The sequence below is a fragment of the Balaenoptera physalus genome (assembly GCF_965194825.1).
Source record: "Balaenoptera physalus genome assembly, chromosome: 2".
Taxonomy (NCBI): domain Eukaryota; kingdom Metazoa; phylum Chordata; class Mammalia; order Artiodactyla; family Balaenopteridae; genus Balaenoptera; species Balaenoptera physalus.
The window spans coordinates 159,499,015-159,515,051 of record NC_138883.1 but is presented as its reverse complement, the minus strand read 5'-3'; the positions used below and the strand labels follow the sequence as shown (position 1 = coordinate 159,515,051).

General features: G+C 40.1%; 1 protein-coding gene across 3 annotated transcripts in view; it reads left to right on the top strand.

The window, feature by feature from the left end:
• USP6NL (USP6 N-terminal like) overlaps positions 1 to 16,037 on the top strand; it is a 155,128-nt gene that overhangs the window by 112,931 nt on the left and 26,160 nt on the right. For all 3 annotated transcript variants that reach the window (XM_082449713.1, XM_082449715.1, XM_082449714.1), the window contains 4 exons: positions 1,311 to 1,418; positions 9,935 to 10,044; positions 12,199 to 12,247; positions 13,865 to 13,985. In XM_082449713.1, coding sequence (XP_082305839.1) covers positions 1,311 to 1,418; positions 9,935 to 10,044; positions 12,199 to 12,247; positions 13,865 to 13,985 — 388 coding nt within the window. The remainder of the gene's footprint in view (positions 1 to 1,310; positions 1,419 to 9,934; positions 10,045 to 12,198; positions 12,248 to 13,864; positions 13,986 to 16,037) is intronic.

Genomic DNA, 16,037 nt, shown 5'->3' with positions numbered 1-16,037 from the left:
TTAAAACTTCAGTGTTTCTAGTCACTGTCTGCTGGATTTTCAAATTTGAGACTTACTGTGTTTACACCAAAAGAACAAAACTGAAATTATGTATGTAATTATGTAATTGAATCAACTTCACAGTATTCAGTGTTTCACAGGAAAAGTTATTCTATAGTGTCACTGATTTAAAATCACAGAGCTTCTTAAAGCTACATCATAATTTAGTTACTAAAGGTTTCATTTTTAAAAATCTAGTATAATTGTAGAAGTTGAAGCTCTGCTTATTAGTTCATAGCTCGTCAACATCTCAATTATTAGAACTTGCATCTTATTTTCTTAGCCGTACTACTTCAATATATTATTTTGATCATAAAGGTAACTATGTACTCACTCTTACCTCGCTCCTGAAGTTTCTCCCGTAATTTGTTTAATCATTGCCTTTTATGTTTCATCTACTTTTAAGTTTCAAAGTTTCCCTATGCACAACTTTGTAATGAGCATAATACGTTTATATGTTATTTTGAATACGTAATTAGCCTTGAGAAAAAAGATGTAATTACAAGAAGATGGAGAGGTATGGTGAGTCTTAAGATTCTTAGAGTGATGGCAGTGTACTTTCAAGGACCCAGAGTGTTAATGATGCTGATGATTTATCCCTTATTTCATTCAAAGGTGATGATGCTCCTTCTTGATGGAAATTTATCACTGTTTTTGTCTGGTCAGATAGGATCAATGTCATTAAGAAGAGGACAGAGGTTTTCCTGAAGGAACGCTCCAGAATTGGGAAGAGGAGAGGGAAGAGGGAGAGAGTGTGTGTTTGGGGGGTGGGGGTGGACCTGAATGAAGACTGTAGGTCACACTGAGTTATGAGATAGAAGGTTCTAGAGAGACTCTACCCTCCTTGAAGGCACTTTGACACAAGAGAACCCTTTTGCTATTTGGAACCTTTTAGATGTAGGAGGGAAAAAGAAGAAAATGTGTATCTAGTTAGTTATATCGATGGGGAGTGTGTAAGTCAGATGTTCACAACTTGAAGAACGGCACTGATTGTGCTCTCGTGCCGCTGAAGGAACACCTTTGCAGTGTATGAAAATAACTAACGTACTGGGCATACTTAACATTTCCTTGTTTATTCTATGCTTTCTGTGTGTATGCCTCCCTGTTCGGATCTGAAAAGTAGAGATGAGAGGATCCAAATGTGCCGTGTTAAATTGTATCAATTATCAGGAATCCTTTGAAAAGACTAACAAATATTCACTAGTTTGATTTAAGGGACTAGTCTAAGCTTTGTCAGTTTGTAACTCTCAATTTATGTTTCTTTTAATAAGTTTCATAGGAGAATTTACAAAGGAATCCCACTCCAGCTCAGAGGGGAAGTCTGGGCCCTCCTCCTGGAGATCCCGAAAATGAAGGAAGAAACCAGAGACCTGTATAGTGTGAGTACCGAGAGCCAGCCTGTTATTTTGAAACGATCGGTCAATGTTGGGGCATATTTGTAAGGAAAATTGGCTAACACCTGGTTGTAGCTACTCATTTGCAATGTAGTATTAATAATAAAGAGATTTACAATGTCACTTTTAGAGTTTTGGGGAAAATAACAGCAGAATTCAGTTTATCCAACAGCTGCCTGTGTATGATTGACTGTTTTCTTCTTCTTTCCCCTAAGATTGTTACAGTATTTCTAGGTTTTATTATTTATTTATAAAAAGTTAAACGTTTCACTCGGTGATCAGTAATGCTTTCTGTAAATTAGTCAGGGCATTAAATTTGCCTCCTTGTCATCTCAGCTATAGCCTTTCTAAACCTAAATTTTATATTAACCTTTGAAAGGAATAAGAAACATATATCTAAAAATAACTTTGTGCCTTAGAAAAAGTGTTCAGTGTCACTAAATAAAAAAGGAAATGTAAATTTAAAAAATAAAAAATAAAAATAACTTTGGAATCTGTTTCTCAGAAAATATATACAAATAGAATAAATTAAGATAGAATAACTGAAATAAAGACAAATTATTTGTAATTTAAACCCAACACCAATTATAAAAGGGGCTTTGGAATGCTCTTTTGATATTTTCATATTTATGTATAAATAAGCAAAATTTCATGAAGATGTAAGGTAATAGGGCTTCCCTGGTGGCACAGTGGTTAAGAATCCGCCTGCCCATGCAGGGGACACGGGTTCGAGCCCTGGTCTGGGAAGATCCCACATGCCGCGGAGCAACTAAGCCCGTGCACCACAACTACTGAGCCTGCGCTCTAGAGCCCGGGAGCCACAACTACTGAGCCTGCGTGCTGCAACTACTGAAGCCCTCGCGCCTAGAGCCCATGCTCCGCAACAAGAGAAGCCACCGCAGTGAGAAGCCCGCACACCACAACAAAGAGTAGCCCCCGCTCGCCGCAACTGGAGAAAGCCCGTGCGCAGCAACGAAGACCCAATGCAGCCAAAAATAAATAAATTAAATAAATAAAATTTAAAAAAAGATGTACTAGATATTGGTTAATTTAAACATTACTTGTTTTTTATGATGAGAAGAGTTTTTAAATTAGTTGTTTGGACCCTGCACAGATTATGAGTTTTGTCTCAGGATTTTCGAGTTTCAAATTATTTTAGATGGTTGATTAGATATTTGCCTTCAATGTCATAGTTTTAGAACCGGTATTGAAAAATGATATCTGAGAGAAGTATTTAAAACCTAACCCCAGCCCCTAGTACAGTGTGCCTCTCATATGGTGGGTGCTCAGTAAATATTTACTTAATTAATAACGAAGAACACTTTAGTTAGCGTGCTGTTTTGGTTTCCTGGGGCTGCCATAACAAAGTCCCACAAACGGAGTGGCTGAAAACAACAGACACTTACTCTACTGCAGTTCCGCAGGATAGACGTCTGAGATCAGGCTGTCAGCAGGGCCATGCTCCCTCCCAAGGCTTTAGGGAAGAAGCTGTCCTTGACTCTTCCTAGATCCTGGAGTTGCCGGAATCCCGGGTGTTCTTTGGCTTGAGGCTGTGTCCCTCCAGTCTCTCCCTCTGTCTTCAAGTGGCCTTTCCTTGTGTGTGTCTCTGTGTCTCACCTTCTAAGGACACTAGTCATTGGATTTAGAGTCCACCCTAATCTAGTATGACCTCCTCTTAACTTGACTACATCTGTAAAGACCCTATTTCCAAATCAGGTCATAGGCCCAGGTTCTGGGCAGACAGGAATTTGGGGGGGGGATACTGTTCAACCCAGTACACATGCTAATATTAGAACTGTGGTTCAGGCTTTTTCTACATAGAATAAAATTACCCAGTTACTGCATATCCAATATACAGTAACAAGAAAAGAAATGACTTGCCCACCAGTCCTTTCAAGCTTATAATTTTCAGCGCTATCATAAACATTATTTTTACTACTTGAGAGTCCTCTAGCATTTAACCAAGTCTTCCTTTCCCAGTTACTTTCTTTTACTCTCTCTTTGCAAAAGTAGTATAAATTACTGTCCTGAAATGGGAAATTCAATGGGAATAAAACTACTTTTTCTTAATCTATTGATACTAAGATTTTTCTCAAATGGTGGAATTGTCCTGATTCCTGAGCCGGTGCTCTTATCTACTATTTCTCCTGTTCTTTTAATTGTATCTCATTGTTATCTGTCTCTCTGGGGTATAGTGCTCTGTCTCACAGATGGCAGAGGTCTGGTGACAGTGGATAACAACCTCACCTGCAGCCTTAGCAAGGCTTAGTCATCTTATTGGCCAAACCCACAGTGAAATTGCTAGTTTTTCATCCAGATACTTTCCACTGTACTTCTGCTCTCAGGTTTATAGGTTCATTATATTCCTATTTCTTTTAAGTAAAATGTTTATTCTTTATTATTGTGACACTCATGGATCTTAACCCACCCAATCTCAGAGTAACCTTAGAAGTTGCTTACACCTCCTTTCATTAAGATAAGAAATATGCTTGATTTCCTATATTCTGCACATTGGCTTGTAACCATTCTAGGACATAAATAATCTTTCTGCTCTATTATTTTTTACCTGCTTAACTGGGCTTTGTTTTTGTCATGAGGTCTTTTTTTATGTTGAATTTTCTTGTCCTCTAGAGTAATTTTTTTTAATAGATCTTTATTGAAGTATAATTGCTTCACAGTACTGTGTTAATTTCTGTTGCACAACAAAGCAAATCAGCCATGTGCATACACATGTCCCCATATCCCCTCCCTCTAGGTAGCCTCCCACCCATCCTCCCTATCCCACCCCTCTAGGTCATCATCACAAAGCACCGAGCCGATCTTCCTGTGCTATGCTGCTGCTTCCCACCAGCCAACTGTTTTACATTCGGTCGTGTATATATGTTGCTGCTACTCTCACTTCGGCCCAGCTTCGCCCTCCTACCCCATGTCATCAAATCCATTCTCTATATCTACCTCTTTATTCCTGCCCTGCAACTAGATTCATCAGTGCCGTTTTTTTTTTTTTTTTTTTTTAGATTCCATATATATGTGTTAGCATATGGTATTTATTTTTCTCTTTCTGACTTACTTCACTCTGTTTGACAGACTCTAGGTCCATCCATCTCACTACAAGTAACTCAGTTTTGTTTCTTTTTATGGCTGAGTAATATTCCATTGTATATATGTGCCACATCTTCTTTATCCATTCATCTGTCAGTGGACATTTAGGTTGGTTCCATGTCTTGGCTATTGTAAATAGTGCTGCAGTGAACATTGTGGTACATGTCTCTTTTTGAATTATCGTTTTCTCAGGGAATATGCCCAGTAGTGGGATTGCTGGGTCATATGGTAGTTCTGTTTTTAGTTTTTTAAGGAACCTCCATACTGTTTTCCATAGTGGTTTTATCAATTTACATTCCCACCAACAGTGCAGGAGGGTTCCCTTTTCACCACACCCTTTCCAGCATTTATAGTTTCTAGATTTTTTGATAATGGCCATTCTGACCAGCGTGAAGTGATACCTCATTGTAGTTTTGATTTGCATTTCTCTAATAATTAGTGATGTTGAGCATCTTTTCATGTGCCTCTTGGCTATCTGTATGTCTTCCTTGGTGAAATGTCTATTTAGGTCTTCCACCCATTTTTTAACTGGATTGTTCGTTTTTTGATATTGAGCTCCATGAGCAGTTTATATATTTTGGAGATTAATCCTTTGTTGTTTCATTTGCAAATATTTTCTCCCGTTCTGAGGGTTGTCTTTTTGTCTTGTTTATGGTTTCCTTTTCTGTGTAAAAGCTTTTAAGTTTAATTAAGTCCCATTTGTTTATTTTTGTTTTTATTTCCATTACTCTAGGAGGTGGGTCAAAAAAGATCTTGCTGTGATTTATGTTAAAGAGTGTTTTTCCTATGTTTTCCTCTAAGAGTTTTATAGTGTCTGGTCTTACATGTAAGTCTTTAATCCATTTGGAGTTTATTTTTGTGTATGGTGTTAAGTAGTGTTCTAATTTCATTCTTTTATATGTAGCTATCCAGTTTTCCCAGCACAACTTATTGAAGAGGCTGTCTTTTCTCCACTGTATGTTCTTGCCTCCTTTGTCGTAAATTAGGTGCCCATATGTGCGTAGGTTTATCTCTGTGCATTCTATCCTGTACCATTGATCTATATTTCTGTTTTTGTGCCAGTACCATACTGTTTTGATTATGGTAGCTTTGTGGTATAGCTTGAAGTCGGGGAGCCTGATTCCTCCAACTCCGTTTTTCTTTCTCAAGATTGCTTTGTCTATTTGGGATCTTTTGTGTTTCCATACGAATTGTAAACTTTTTTGTTCTAATTCTGTGAAGAATGCCATTGATAGTTTGACAGAGATTGCATTGAATCTGTAGATTACTTTGGGTAGTATAGTCATTTTCACAATATTGATTCTTCCAATCCAAGACCATGGTATATTTCTCCATCTGTTTATGTCATCTTTGATTTCTCTCATCAGCGTTTTATAGTTTTCTGAGTGCAAGTCTTTCGCCTCCTTAGGCAGGTTTATTCCTAGGCGTTTTATTCTTTTTGTTGCAGTGGTGAATGGGAGTGCTTCCTTAATTTCTCTTTCTGATTTTTCGTTGTTGGTGTATAGGAATGCCAGAGATTTCTGTGCATTAATTTTGTATCCTGCAGCCTTACCAAATTCATTGATTAGTTCTAGTAGTTTTCTGGTGGCATCTTTAGGATTTTCTATGTATAGTAGTATGTCATCAGCAAACGGTAACAGTTTTACTTCTTCTTTTCCAATTTGTATGCCTTTTATTTCTTTTTCTTCTCTGATTGCTGTGTCTAGGACTTCCAAAACTATGTTGAATAAGAGTGGTGAGAGTGGACATCCTTGTCTTGTTCCTGATCTTAGTGGAAATGCTTTCAATTTTTCACCATTGAGTATGGTGCTTGCTGTGGGTTTGTCATATATGGCCTTTATTATGTTGAGGTAGGTTCCCTCTGTGCCCATTTTCTGGAGAGTTTTTATCATAAATTGGTGTTGAATTTTGTTAAAAGCTTTTTCTGCATCTATTGAGATGATCATATGGTTTTTATTCCTTAATTTGTTAATATGGTGTATCACCCTGATTGATGTGTATATATTGAAGAATCCTTGCAAAAAAAAAAAAAAAGATGAACAATAACAAAGTCAAAAAATAAAATTAGTCTAGGAAACTAACAGATATGTTAAAAAGAATATAAAAATAAAAGTATAGACAAATCAACAACCGGAAGGTACATCAGTACCACAATAGTAAAAAAAAAAAAAGGAGGGAAAAGAAAAAAAAAAATAAAAGAGGGGGTTGGGAAGGCCTTGGCAGTGAAGGGCGGGGCCTAAGCAAGGGCGAGGTTTGGGCAGTGGGCGGGGCCAATGCTCAGGACCCACAGGGCTGGAAAAGGCTGTGAGGGGTGAGGCTTAGGCTCAAGGAACAGAAGGGGCCCAGGTGTGCCCCCCACCCCTTGTCTCAGCCGGCAGGGGACCTCACCTGGGAGCCCAGCAGGCTCCCCGTGCCCGAGTGGGCGGGGCAATCGCCCTCCGCTCCTCTCCCGCTCCTCCCAGAGGGCCCCTCCCACCTGCCTATCCTGATCTCCCCGGCCTCAGGGGCGCCGATCCTGTCTGGCCTCCACTTCTCCTCCCCACTCGGTCCCCCTACGTCCTACTGGTTCACTTTGGGGTTCCTCCCGTCTCCTTGGGTGTCAAGAGTCCCCCACCAGCAGCTGGCAGGTGCCTTAGTGTGGGGAGATGCTAACTCCCTGTCTTCCCACACCGCCATCTTCAGGAAAAGTTTTCTAGAGTAATTGACATTATAGATGTGTTTGGGTGGTTTTCTCCCTTTCAACTAGATTTTATTTTAAAGCATATTTTATCATGTCTTGTCAAACATTTCCTTTCTGTGTTTTGATATCTCATCTTTTACCAAAAGGCCTGCAGAACCATAATTGAAACCTCTCTGCTTGCCGACTACCTTATTTTTTTTTTAAAGATATTTAAAGAACAAATATGTAAAGATTATTATTTTTAAAGCTAAATTTTTGTAATGTCTCTTGGACCAACTTTTATCAGAAATAGCATACAATACTATTTTAGTGGTTGTATGGTTCTAGTACAATAGTATAAATATCTTGTTGCTCTTCAGAGCTCTGAAGTGTTTTAAAACACTGTGGAAGTGGTCATGTTTTTAAAAGCTGCAGAAGCTGCCCTTCTCTGAGCTCCTACCTCAAAACACAAAACCCACATACTCACAAAACATTTAACATACATACACATATTCCAGGTAGCCTTGTTTTCTCCACTTTTAGCTTATGTCAGGAATTAACAGTTATATTTATATATATTTACTAGAATTGGTTTTAACAGAAATATATATTTCCAGTACATGGTAAATAGGTCAATATAACACATGTATATAGATGTTTAATTACAATTAAATCTGGTTAAGTATAAATTAATATAAATTTTAATCTCCCACCTGGTTAAACTACTCATTTTGTTCTTTTCCCCCTGAAATGCTGCTTAATTGACAGCAGAGAGGGTTTTTTAAAAAGACGAAAACTGCAAGGAATAAGAAAATGGGAGAAGCGATAACCCCTGCCAATTTTTGGAGACCACAATTCAGACAAACATTTAGTAATTTTAGCAACCTTGAGAAAACTGGAGGAGCACCTGATTCATATCTCAAAATCCCCAGTAGGCTTCGTAATTGCCAGCCCCAGGTACCTCTGGAAGTGGAAGTGAAACTAAGAACAGTAGAAGTGGTTGAAAGCCTGTTGCAGAAGCAGTTAAAGTCCCTGAGTTCTCCCACCTGCTCCCCACCCCTGCACGAGACAGGGGCAGGGTGTGGGTTACTGTCTGGAGAGGATGAAACAGAAGGCCCGTGGGCTGGAGGGGACACAGACCTGCGGAGGAAAGCACAGAGGGAGTGAATGCCCTGAATTTGGGGCAGCCCCGTCTTTCCCTCCGCTGGGCTCCCAGAACAAAACACCGGCAGCCGGGCGCTTGTCCTCCTGACGGGGACTCCAAGGAGTCTTCTCTAGGAATCTGACCAGCCCAAGAAAATACCCCCAAACTCCTGACTTCAAGGGAAGCCCAGTGAAACCAGCCAGATCACTCTACAGTGAAGACAGACCTTGAAGCCCCACGTCTGCACATAGAGCTTTCCATCCACTTTCTCATGCCTTCTTTCAAATATGAGTGAGGAGAGGAGCTAGGAGCTAACATGGAAAATAAGAACAAGTAGAAAAAGCAATTTGTGAGAAACAGACTATACAGCAAGAAGAAAACGGAAGAGCTATTGCTGATGTCTTCAGAGGGATAAAAAGAGATATTGTGTCCATAAAACAAGTATAGGATGCTATAAAAGAAACATTAGAGAACAACAGAGCTTATGAATATAAAAAATGATAAGAGAAATGAAAAATTCTAGAGGAGGGTTTGAAAACAACAAGTGAAGAAATTTCCCAGAAAATAGATTGTGAAGTCAAAACTCAAATCAATGAGTTTTTAAGATTGAAAAGATCCATCAAGTGCCCAAACCTGTGGCTAAAAATAGATCCAAGCCAAGCACAGAAATTGCAAGTTTCAAAACTTGAAGATAGAAGCTCCTATAAGCTTCTAGAGAGGAAAAATAGATTTCATATAAAGAAGAAAGAATTAGAATGGCCACACTGGAAGCTAGAAGACAGTGAAGGTGGTGCCTTTTGAGCAAAAATATTTTCTGACTTAGAATTCTAAAATAGCCAAATAGCTAAGAAAGAAGATAGATTTATCAGACATTCAAAGTGTCACAAAATTTATCTCCCACACGCCCTTTCACAGGAGCTACTGGAGGACAAGCTGCTCCACCAGAGCAAGGGAATAAACCAAGAAAGATGTGAGATGCAGGAGACAGGGGACCCAAGCAAAGGAAGGCCTAGCAGATGGTGAAGGGAGACCCCCCCGAGACCCCCGCTGAGCAGCGGGTCCAAAAACTCTGGAAGCCAGGTCTGCAGGGAGGGTGCCTGTTCTGTTAGAATAGCACCAGGAGAGGCTGATGCAACTTAAAGTGAGTTTGGATTGAATTAGCGACAGTTATGTAGAAAATGAAGCAAATCAAGAAACAAGGCAATGATAAGCCTCAAGGAAAACAAGAACATTGTGCTAGAAAGAAGAAAGGAGGCATAGTGAACCGCATGGCTCAGCTGTGAAGAGTCTTAGGAACACAAACTCCGAAACGCTCTCCATCCAAAATGAAAATCTAACTGTACTGGCAGGATGGGAGGGAGAGGAGGGGGTGGGAGGAGGGAGAGGAGGGGGTGGGAGGAGGGAGAGGAGGGGTGTGGATGGAGAGGAACCTTTCACTGTGTACCTTTTTATATTTTTTTCATTTTTGAACCATGGAAATGGCTTTCCTAAGTCAAAAAAAGTTTTTTAAAGAGAATTATTTTACTATTCGTCATAGGCTTTTTGACAACCGATTTCCATAAAAATGTGCTTTCTTCCTCTCTTTTTCCTCTTCAGAAATTAAAACACAGAGCACGGGGTTGTTCACCTGATATCAGACAAATAGACCTTGATGTCAACCGCACATTTAGGGACCATATCATGTTTAGAGACAGATATGGTGTGAAGTAAGTAAAGTTTAGTATTATGAACTATGAATAGCATTTACAAATATCAATTTGAAATGTCAGTGTTTGGAATGTCTTGTATAGATGATAATTTTGTTTCCAATTCTAAGGGTTTAAGTTTTGGTGGATCATTTGTTCTATATTGTGTACAATTCAGGAGCTAATTTAACTTAAATTTTTAACCTTTGACATAGTAGGTGCTATAAAATTGCTATAAAATCATTTTATGATCTGGGAATTCTTAAATATATGGTAGATACTTTTATTAAAAGTGTTAGAAGAGAAATGAGAGATTGTGTTACTTTTTGAGAGCCGTGTCAGCAATAAATATATTCTTAGACCCTTGACTCCATGCAAAGGTGAAACTAAAAAAATGGGAAATACACAAATGAAATGACTATGACAGTTTAGGAATGAAAGGTACAGTTTTGCTGACCTCCGTATCAGTTAAGGTTCAACCAGAGAAAAAGAAACCAGTAAGCGATGTAAACTAAGGGATTCATCGTGGGGAATTGGCTTACACAGTTGCAGGGACTGACTAGGCAAGTTCAAGATCTGTAGGGCGGGCTGTCAGGAAGGGCAGCTGGAGCTCTCGGGTGCGTGCGAGCCGAAGCTGCGGTTCACAGGAGGAGTCCCTCCTTCAGGGAAGCCTCGGATCAGCTCTTCCGGCCTTTTGACTGCTTGACCCAGGGCTTCCCAGATTATCTAGGGTACCCTCCCCTACTTCAAGTCAGCTGACTGTGTACTTTAATGACATTTACAAAACACCTTTTCTACAGCAGCACCTACATTAGGGTTTGAATAACTGGGGGTTGTAGCCCGGCCAAGTAGACACGTAAAGCTAACCATCACATCCACCCTTGTCAACTTAATTTCCGCATAAAGACGATAAAGGCATGCTTTGCCTAACATGGTACAGCTATTCTACTTAGGACTGAAAATATGCTAACCCCCTTCCCACGAAAAGATGCAGCGCCCTTGGGCAGTGTTTACTCTTTTTGCTTTGATATGTGTAACCTAAATTCTGTGATATAAAGTCAACTATTATTAAACATCTTATGTTAGCTGATAAGGAAAAGAGAAGGAAGAAAACACATTAAAATATATACACAAACATATTGATATCAAAATAAGGAAATGCTCAAAACAGATATAGTCAGCAGTTCTGCGACTGGGCATGTGGTCACTGCTGGTTGGTTACTTACCTTCCCACTACCCACCCCCTATTCCCTTTGCCCTCAGCAAGTGCCTCGGCTGGCTGTGGTTCTTTGCCTGGTGGGGGGACCTAAACCTTTATTCCTGAAGAGCCTGGACCATTAGCAGTCCTGCCTGAATTTGCTTGTGGAGGTTTTCCGTTGACTTTAATCACAGGGTTTGGTTATACTCAGAGGCACCTTAAGTGTCCTCTGTGTTCTAGACGTGCTCCTGCTTGCGTCTGCTGTGTCCTAGCACCCCCTTCCCCTTAGTGGTTGGGATCAGTCCCTCCAGCCGGTACAGTCACCTCCTTCTTTGCCTGTTGATTCGGAGGCATGAGGAGCCCAGAGTGGCCGGGTGGTCATCTTGGCTTCCAGTTCAATGGAATCATTGTGTCTCCTGGTGGGGACATTCCTCTCTTTGGAGCCAGGACCTCTAGAGCAGCAGAGCCAAGCATGTTGTTAGTGGACCCAAGAGGTAACGGTGTGTGGAGCCACTCCCATTCCCACCCCTGGATCCTGGGAGAGGCAGCGCTGGTGCTGGAGGCGGATTTTGGGTGTATACCGCCTCCTGGGGGACATGCCCCCCCAGCAAGGTACTTCTCGGAGCTGGCAGTGTGAGTTGAGTCTTCAGAAGGCCGGTCCGCAGCTCCGTCCAGCCGGCTCCTTCTATGGGGATGGTTCTATAGTGAGAGTAGTTCAGTGAAAGAGGGGAGCAAACTGAAGAAATTGTGAAGCCCTTCGTGCTTTTTGCTATAAATCCTTTCTGTCAAATTTAGCCTTCAAGTTTAGACTGTGTTGTTTAAATTTGAGCTCGGGGATCATTTCCTTATTATAGTAGTAGTTTTATCTGGATTATCTGTTTATCTTCAGTCAAACTGTTGTTTATTTTTTTAAGTTTATAATTTTAAAAATATGTGAAGAAAACTAAATTGTGTTCAATGTAAATTTCTTTTTCTAGGCAGCAATCCCTGTTCCACGTTCTTGCTGCATATTCTATCTACAATACGGTAAGTTGGAGCACGCCTGCCCACAGCTTTTTGAGTTGTGCTCTGAGCACCTGGAGGAGATCTTTGGGCCTCCCTCCTGACAAGGCCCTTTTGGCCTGCATTGCTTCATCTCAGGGCTAGATGGTCTCCAGGTCTCTGTGGATCTTCCTGAGGCTCCCGTGGCCCCCCTGGCGTCTTAGAGCAGAGCTGGTTGGGAAGTGGAGAAACCGCAGTATGACAGCGAAGCTCACTTTCCCCCTCTTTCTCCAGACTGTTCTGTTATGTTTTGCGTTGTTGTTTGTCTTGTTTTTATTTTAAGCAAGTAGGACCGGAATGAGCAGCGCCAGAAGGGCAGGAAGTGGTAGCCAGGTTAATTTCTGCCCGACTCTTGGTGACTCCACTGCCCGGGAGGCTGCCTTTCAGGGTCACATTTCATTTATTCAGTGAGGTCCAGGTAGGAGACCATATGTACCTACTTGCTGTCTCCTGGAGTAAGCCAAAACCAAGCTTTTTGGTATTAGAACATGTTATTCTTAAGGCATTGATTACTCTGCGGGGAGAGAGACTTGGGGGGAAAGATCAACTTGTGTTGAAACCAGTGTGGATGCCAAATAAATGCTTGTTGCCGAGATTCCAGGAAGGGCACCTTGAACCTTGGGGTGTATCATTTCCATTGTAGTCAAAACCTTTAAGTCACAAGGGACAGAAATTCACTCAAACAAGGGCAAGTTAAAAAGGGATTGATTAAAGGGACTTCTCATAGAAATGAAACTCGGGGGGGTCGGAGCTGGAGAGTGAGAAGCCTCCAGTGAGGAGAGCTTCCCTTTCTCTCTCTTCCACTCTGTGGCCATGTGGTAACCCTGATTGTTTCTGGGAACTGTTCGTTCCACTGTTTCTCTCTCCAGATTGCTTTCTTTGTCTGCTTATCTGTTTTTCCAAGGCTAATATTGTACCCATGGACTCAGCATGACCATTCTGTTCAAGTACATACCACCATCTGATTGCAGACTCTGTGGCTTTATTCAGTTTTCTTAGAGAAATTAGTAAACTAGTCTTGCAGCCAATTAATGGTTCCCTGGGGCCAGATGTCCTCTGCTCCAACAGCTTTGGTTCACATGGCACAGACATGAATCTCTAAGACCATGTTATAAGCAGGGATTATGGGGAGAGTGGGCAGTTCTCAGGGAAGGAGCATAGGCTGGATAGGTACCCCACAATGTGTCTGTATAAGGGTCCGGAAGTCTAGAGGAGAAAAGACAGCAAATTTGGGAACTATATGAGGAGAGAAATTTGCCAGCATCTGAGCAAAGAAGAGGAATATTGAGCTGAGAATCACACATAAAACAGAAAAATAAACAGCCTTTACAGAAGGTGTAATGGTATCAGTAAAATGGGCTCAGTAAAATCCGTGTAGGTTAAACTTGCCCATACTTCTTCATTTATTCTCCAATACCAGGTGCATTCTTTGATTGTGTGTGGCTCAGTGCTGTTGAGATTGTAATATTTCTCTATAGAATTGCCATTAAATCAGGTGTTTAGGCATTTTCTGATTATTTTCTACATCAGTTTTTTATATGTGCATGTACATGTAATTCAATCTGAAAACCCCCAGTTTCTCTGTTCTCATTTTCTCTTTAGGAAGTTGGATACTGTCAGGGGATGAGCCAGATCACAGCTTTACTCCTCATGTATATGAATGAAGAAGATGCCTTCTGGGCCCTGGTCAAACTGTTCTCGGGCCCCAAACATGCCATGCATGGTAAGAAAACCCCATAGTTGATCATCAGCAACAAACAAGGGAGGGAGAAAAAGGCAAATTCAAACAGTCAGACTTTGGAAGATGCTTGGTAGGGTTAAGTACAAAAAAATGTTTAGGGGCTTCTTTAATTCATTAGTGTTTGTTACTAGTTTCTTATTTAATTCTTCTCTGTTGAACTTTTCTCAACTTTTCTGTTCACATTTATATTCCTTCGTGTTTACTACAGAGTATACTGTTGACATTTTAAAACTCTTTCCTTACTTGCTCCAGTCAGGAGAAACTAATTTAGGTTTAGAAGAATTTAGGAAAAACTGAATTATTGAGAGCTTTTGATCAGAACTTTTAGACAGTCATGCATTCAGTGAAATGTCTACTATTGACTGGATATTGTGATGTATACTTCTTTGTCAAAGAATATTAATTGAGAAATGACACTTAGATGTTTAAAGGAAAGGTACACAGTAATTAAGTAGTTTTGTATTTCATGTGTGTGTTTCAGTTCTTTCAGCCTTAAAATTGACTCCGTTTTACAGTAAAAAGGCTGATAACATATTCTGGGCACTATATTATTTAATATTTCAAAACTTGCATAATATTTTGGTTTTCAAGTTAGAAGGAGGTTTTTAATAACGTTTTCGTTATATTTTCCAAGCATATGCAGTAAACTTTACTTGCGAGAGTTTGGATTGCAGCTTCTCTTGGAAATAAAAGTGGCATTTGTCCATATAATGCAAAATTATTTTCCCAGTGCCACTGCGTGTGGTAATACCAAATTAAAAACATTTTAACACTAATCACTCTGAGAATGGACCATCTTAGTTCTGTTTGTGAATGTTAAAGCTTTATTTGGTAGGGAACCTGCCACATATTAAAGTAATATTTTAAATTTTCAAAAGTATGACCTTCTATAGTCCATAGTTTATTAAATCTCACATTCTTACCATGTGGTTATTGTGGGGGCATTGTGTGTGTGTGTGTGTGTGTGTGTGTGTGTGTGTGTGTGTCTGTCTGTTTCTCCCTCAGTGTTCCCTGTGAATCTTTTGAAAAATAAATACTATCTGCATGATAACTGTTTCTGGTCACTTTGCGTCCCACAAAGAGACTCCAGTAGTAAGACACATTATATTGAGCTGCCATCCAATAGACAGTATCATTTCAAAAGGCATCTTGAAGAAGAATAACTCTTCCTTATCAGTCTTCATTTTGCTTTACCCTGAGATGGTGTTGATGATATATCTTGAAGTACAATGGAATGTTACGGTTTAAGTAGTATGTAATTATGTGGAATACCACCCAATTTTAGAAAATTCATTCTTTTAAACAAACCTGATAGCTTGCTTTCAGTAATTATTGTCACCAGTCTAATCTATAAAGCAGTATTAATTTTACTATCCTAACATTTACATTACCAAAGCAGTTTAGGTCATTATTATGGGTAAGTTTGTACTTAGAGGTATTTGTTTCAAGGTCTGCCTGTGAAATTATATAACTGAAGGTTACCTCAGTTCTTTGCATTTCCTATATGAAAGTGGTATCACTTACAAATGTGTAGAATAAAGTGAGGGCTGAAGAAAATGAGATTTAAAATATCAAGTCTGGGACACCACTGAAAAGTGAAGCAGAGTTGGGTATCTTAGCACCCTTGAGCACGTGTGTATTACTGAAGGGATTGCCTTTTTCAAAATCAGACTTTTTCTTGAAATTCTTCCAACTCCCATTCCTATCAAATTGACCATGAAAGTGGCACAGAAAGAGAGACATGGATTTTTTATGGACTCACTTCACCAGACAGTGTTACTAAGGGAGGAAGTTGCTGTCTGGGAAGTTCTACAGTGCCTTAGAAAGCGGAGAATTAGCTAAGAAGTAGCCCTTCCCTGAAGATTATAGAGCTGTGTTTCCCAGCAGTGTGTTCCTTGGGTTCTTGGAGGGACGTAGTTTCACTTTTTGGAAACAGGCGTGCTGTGCGGAAAAGTGGACTCCAAGAGCCAATAAGGCTGGGAGATGAGCTAAACGAAGAAAACCAGGTTTCTGTAGTCTATAAAGCAACTTAGA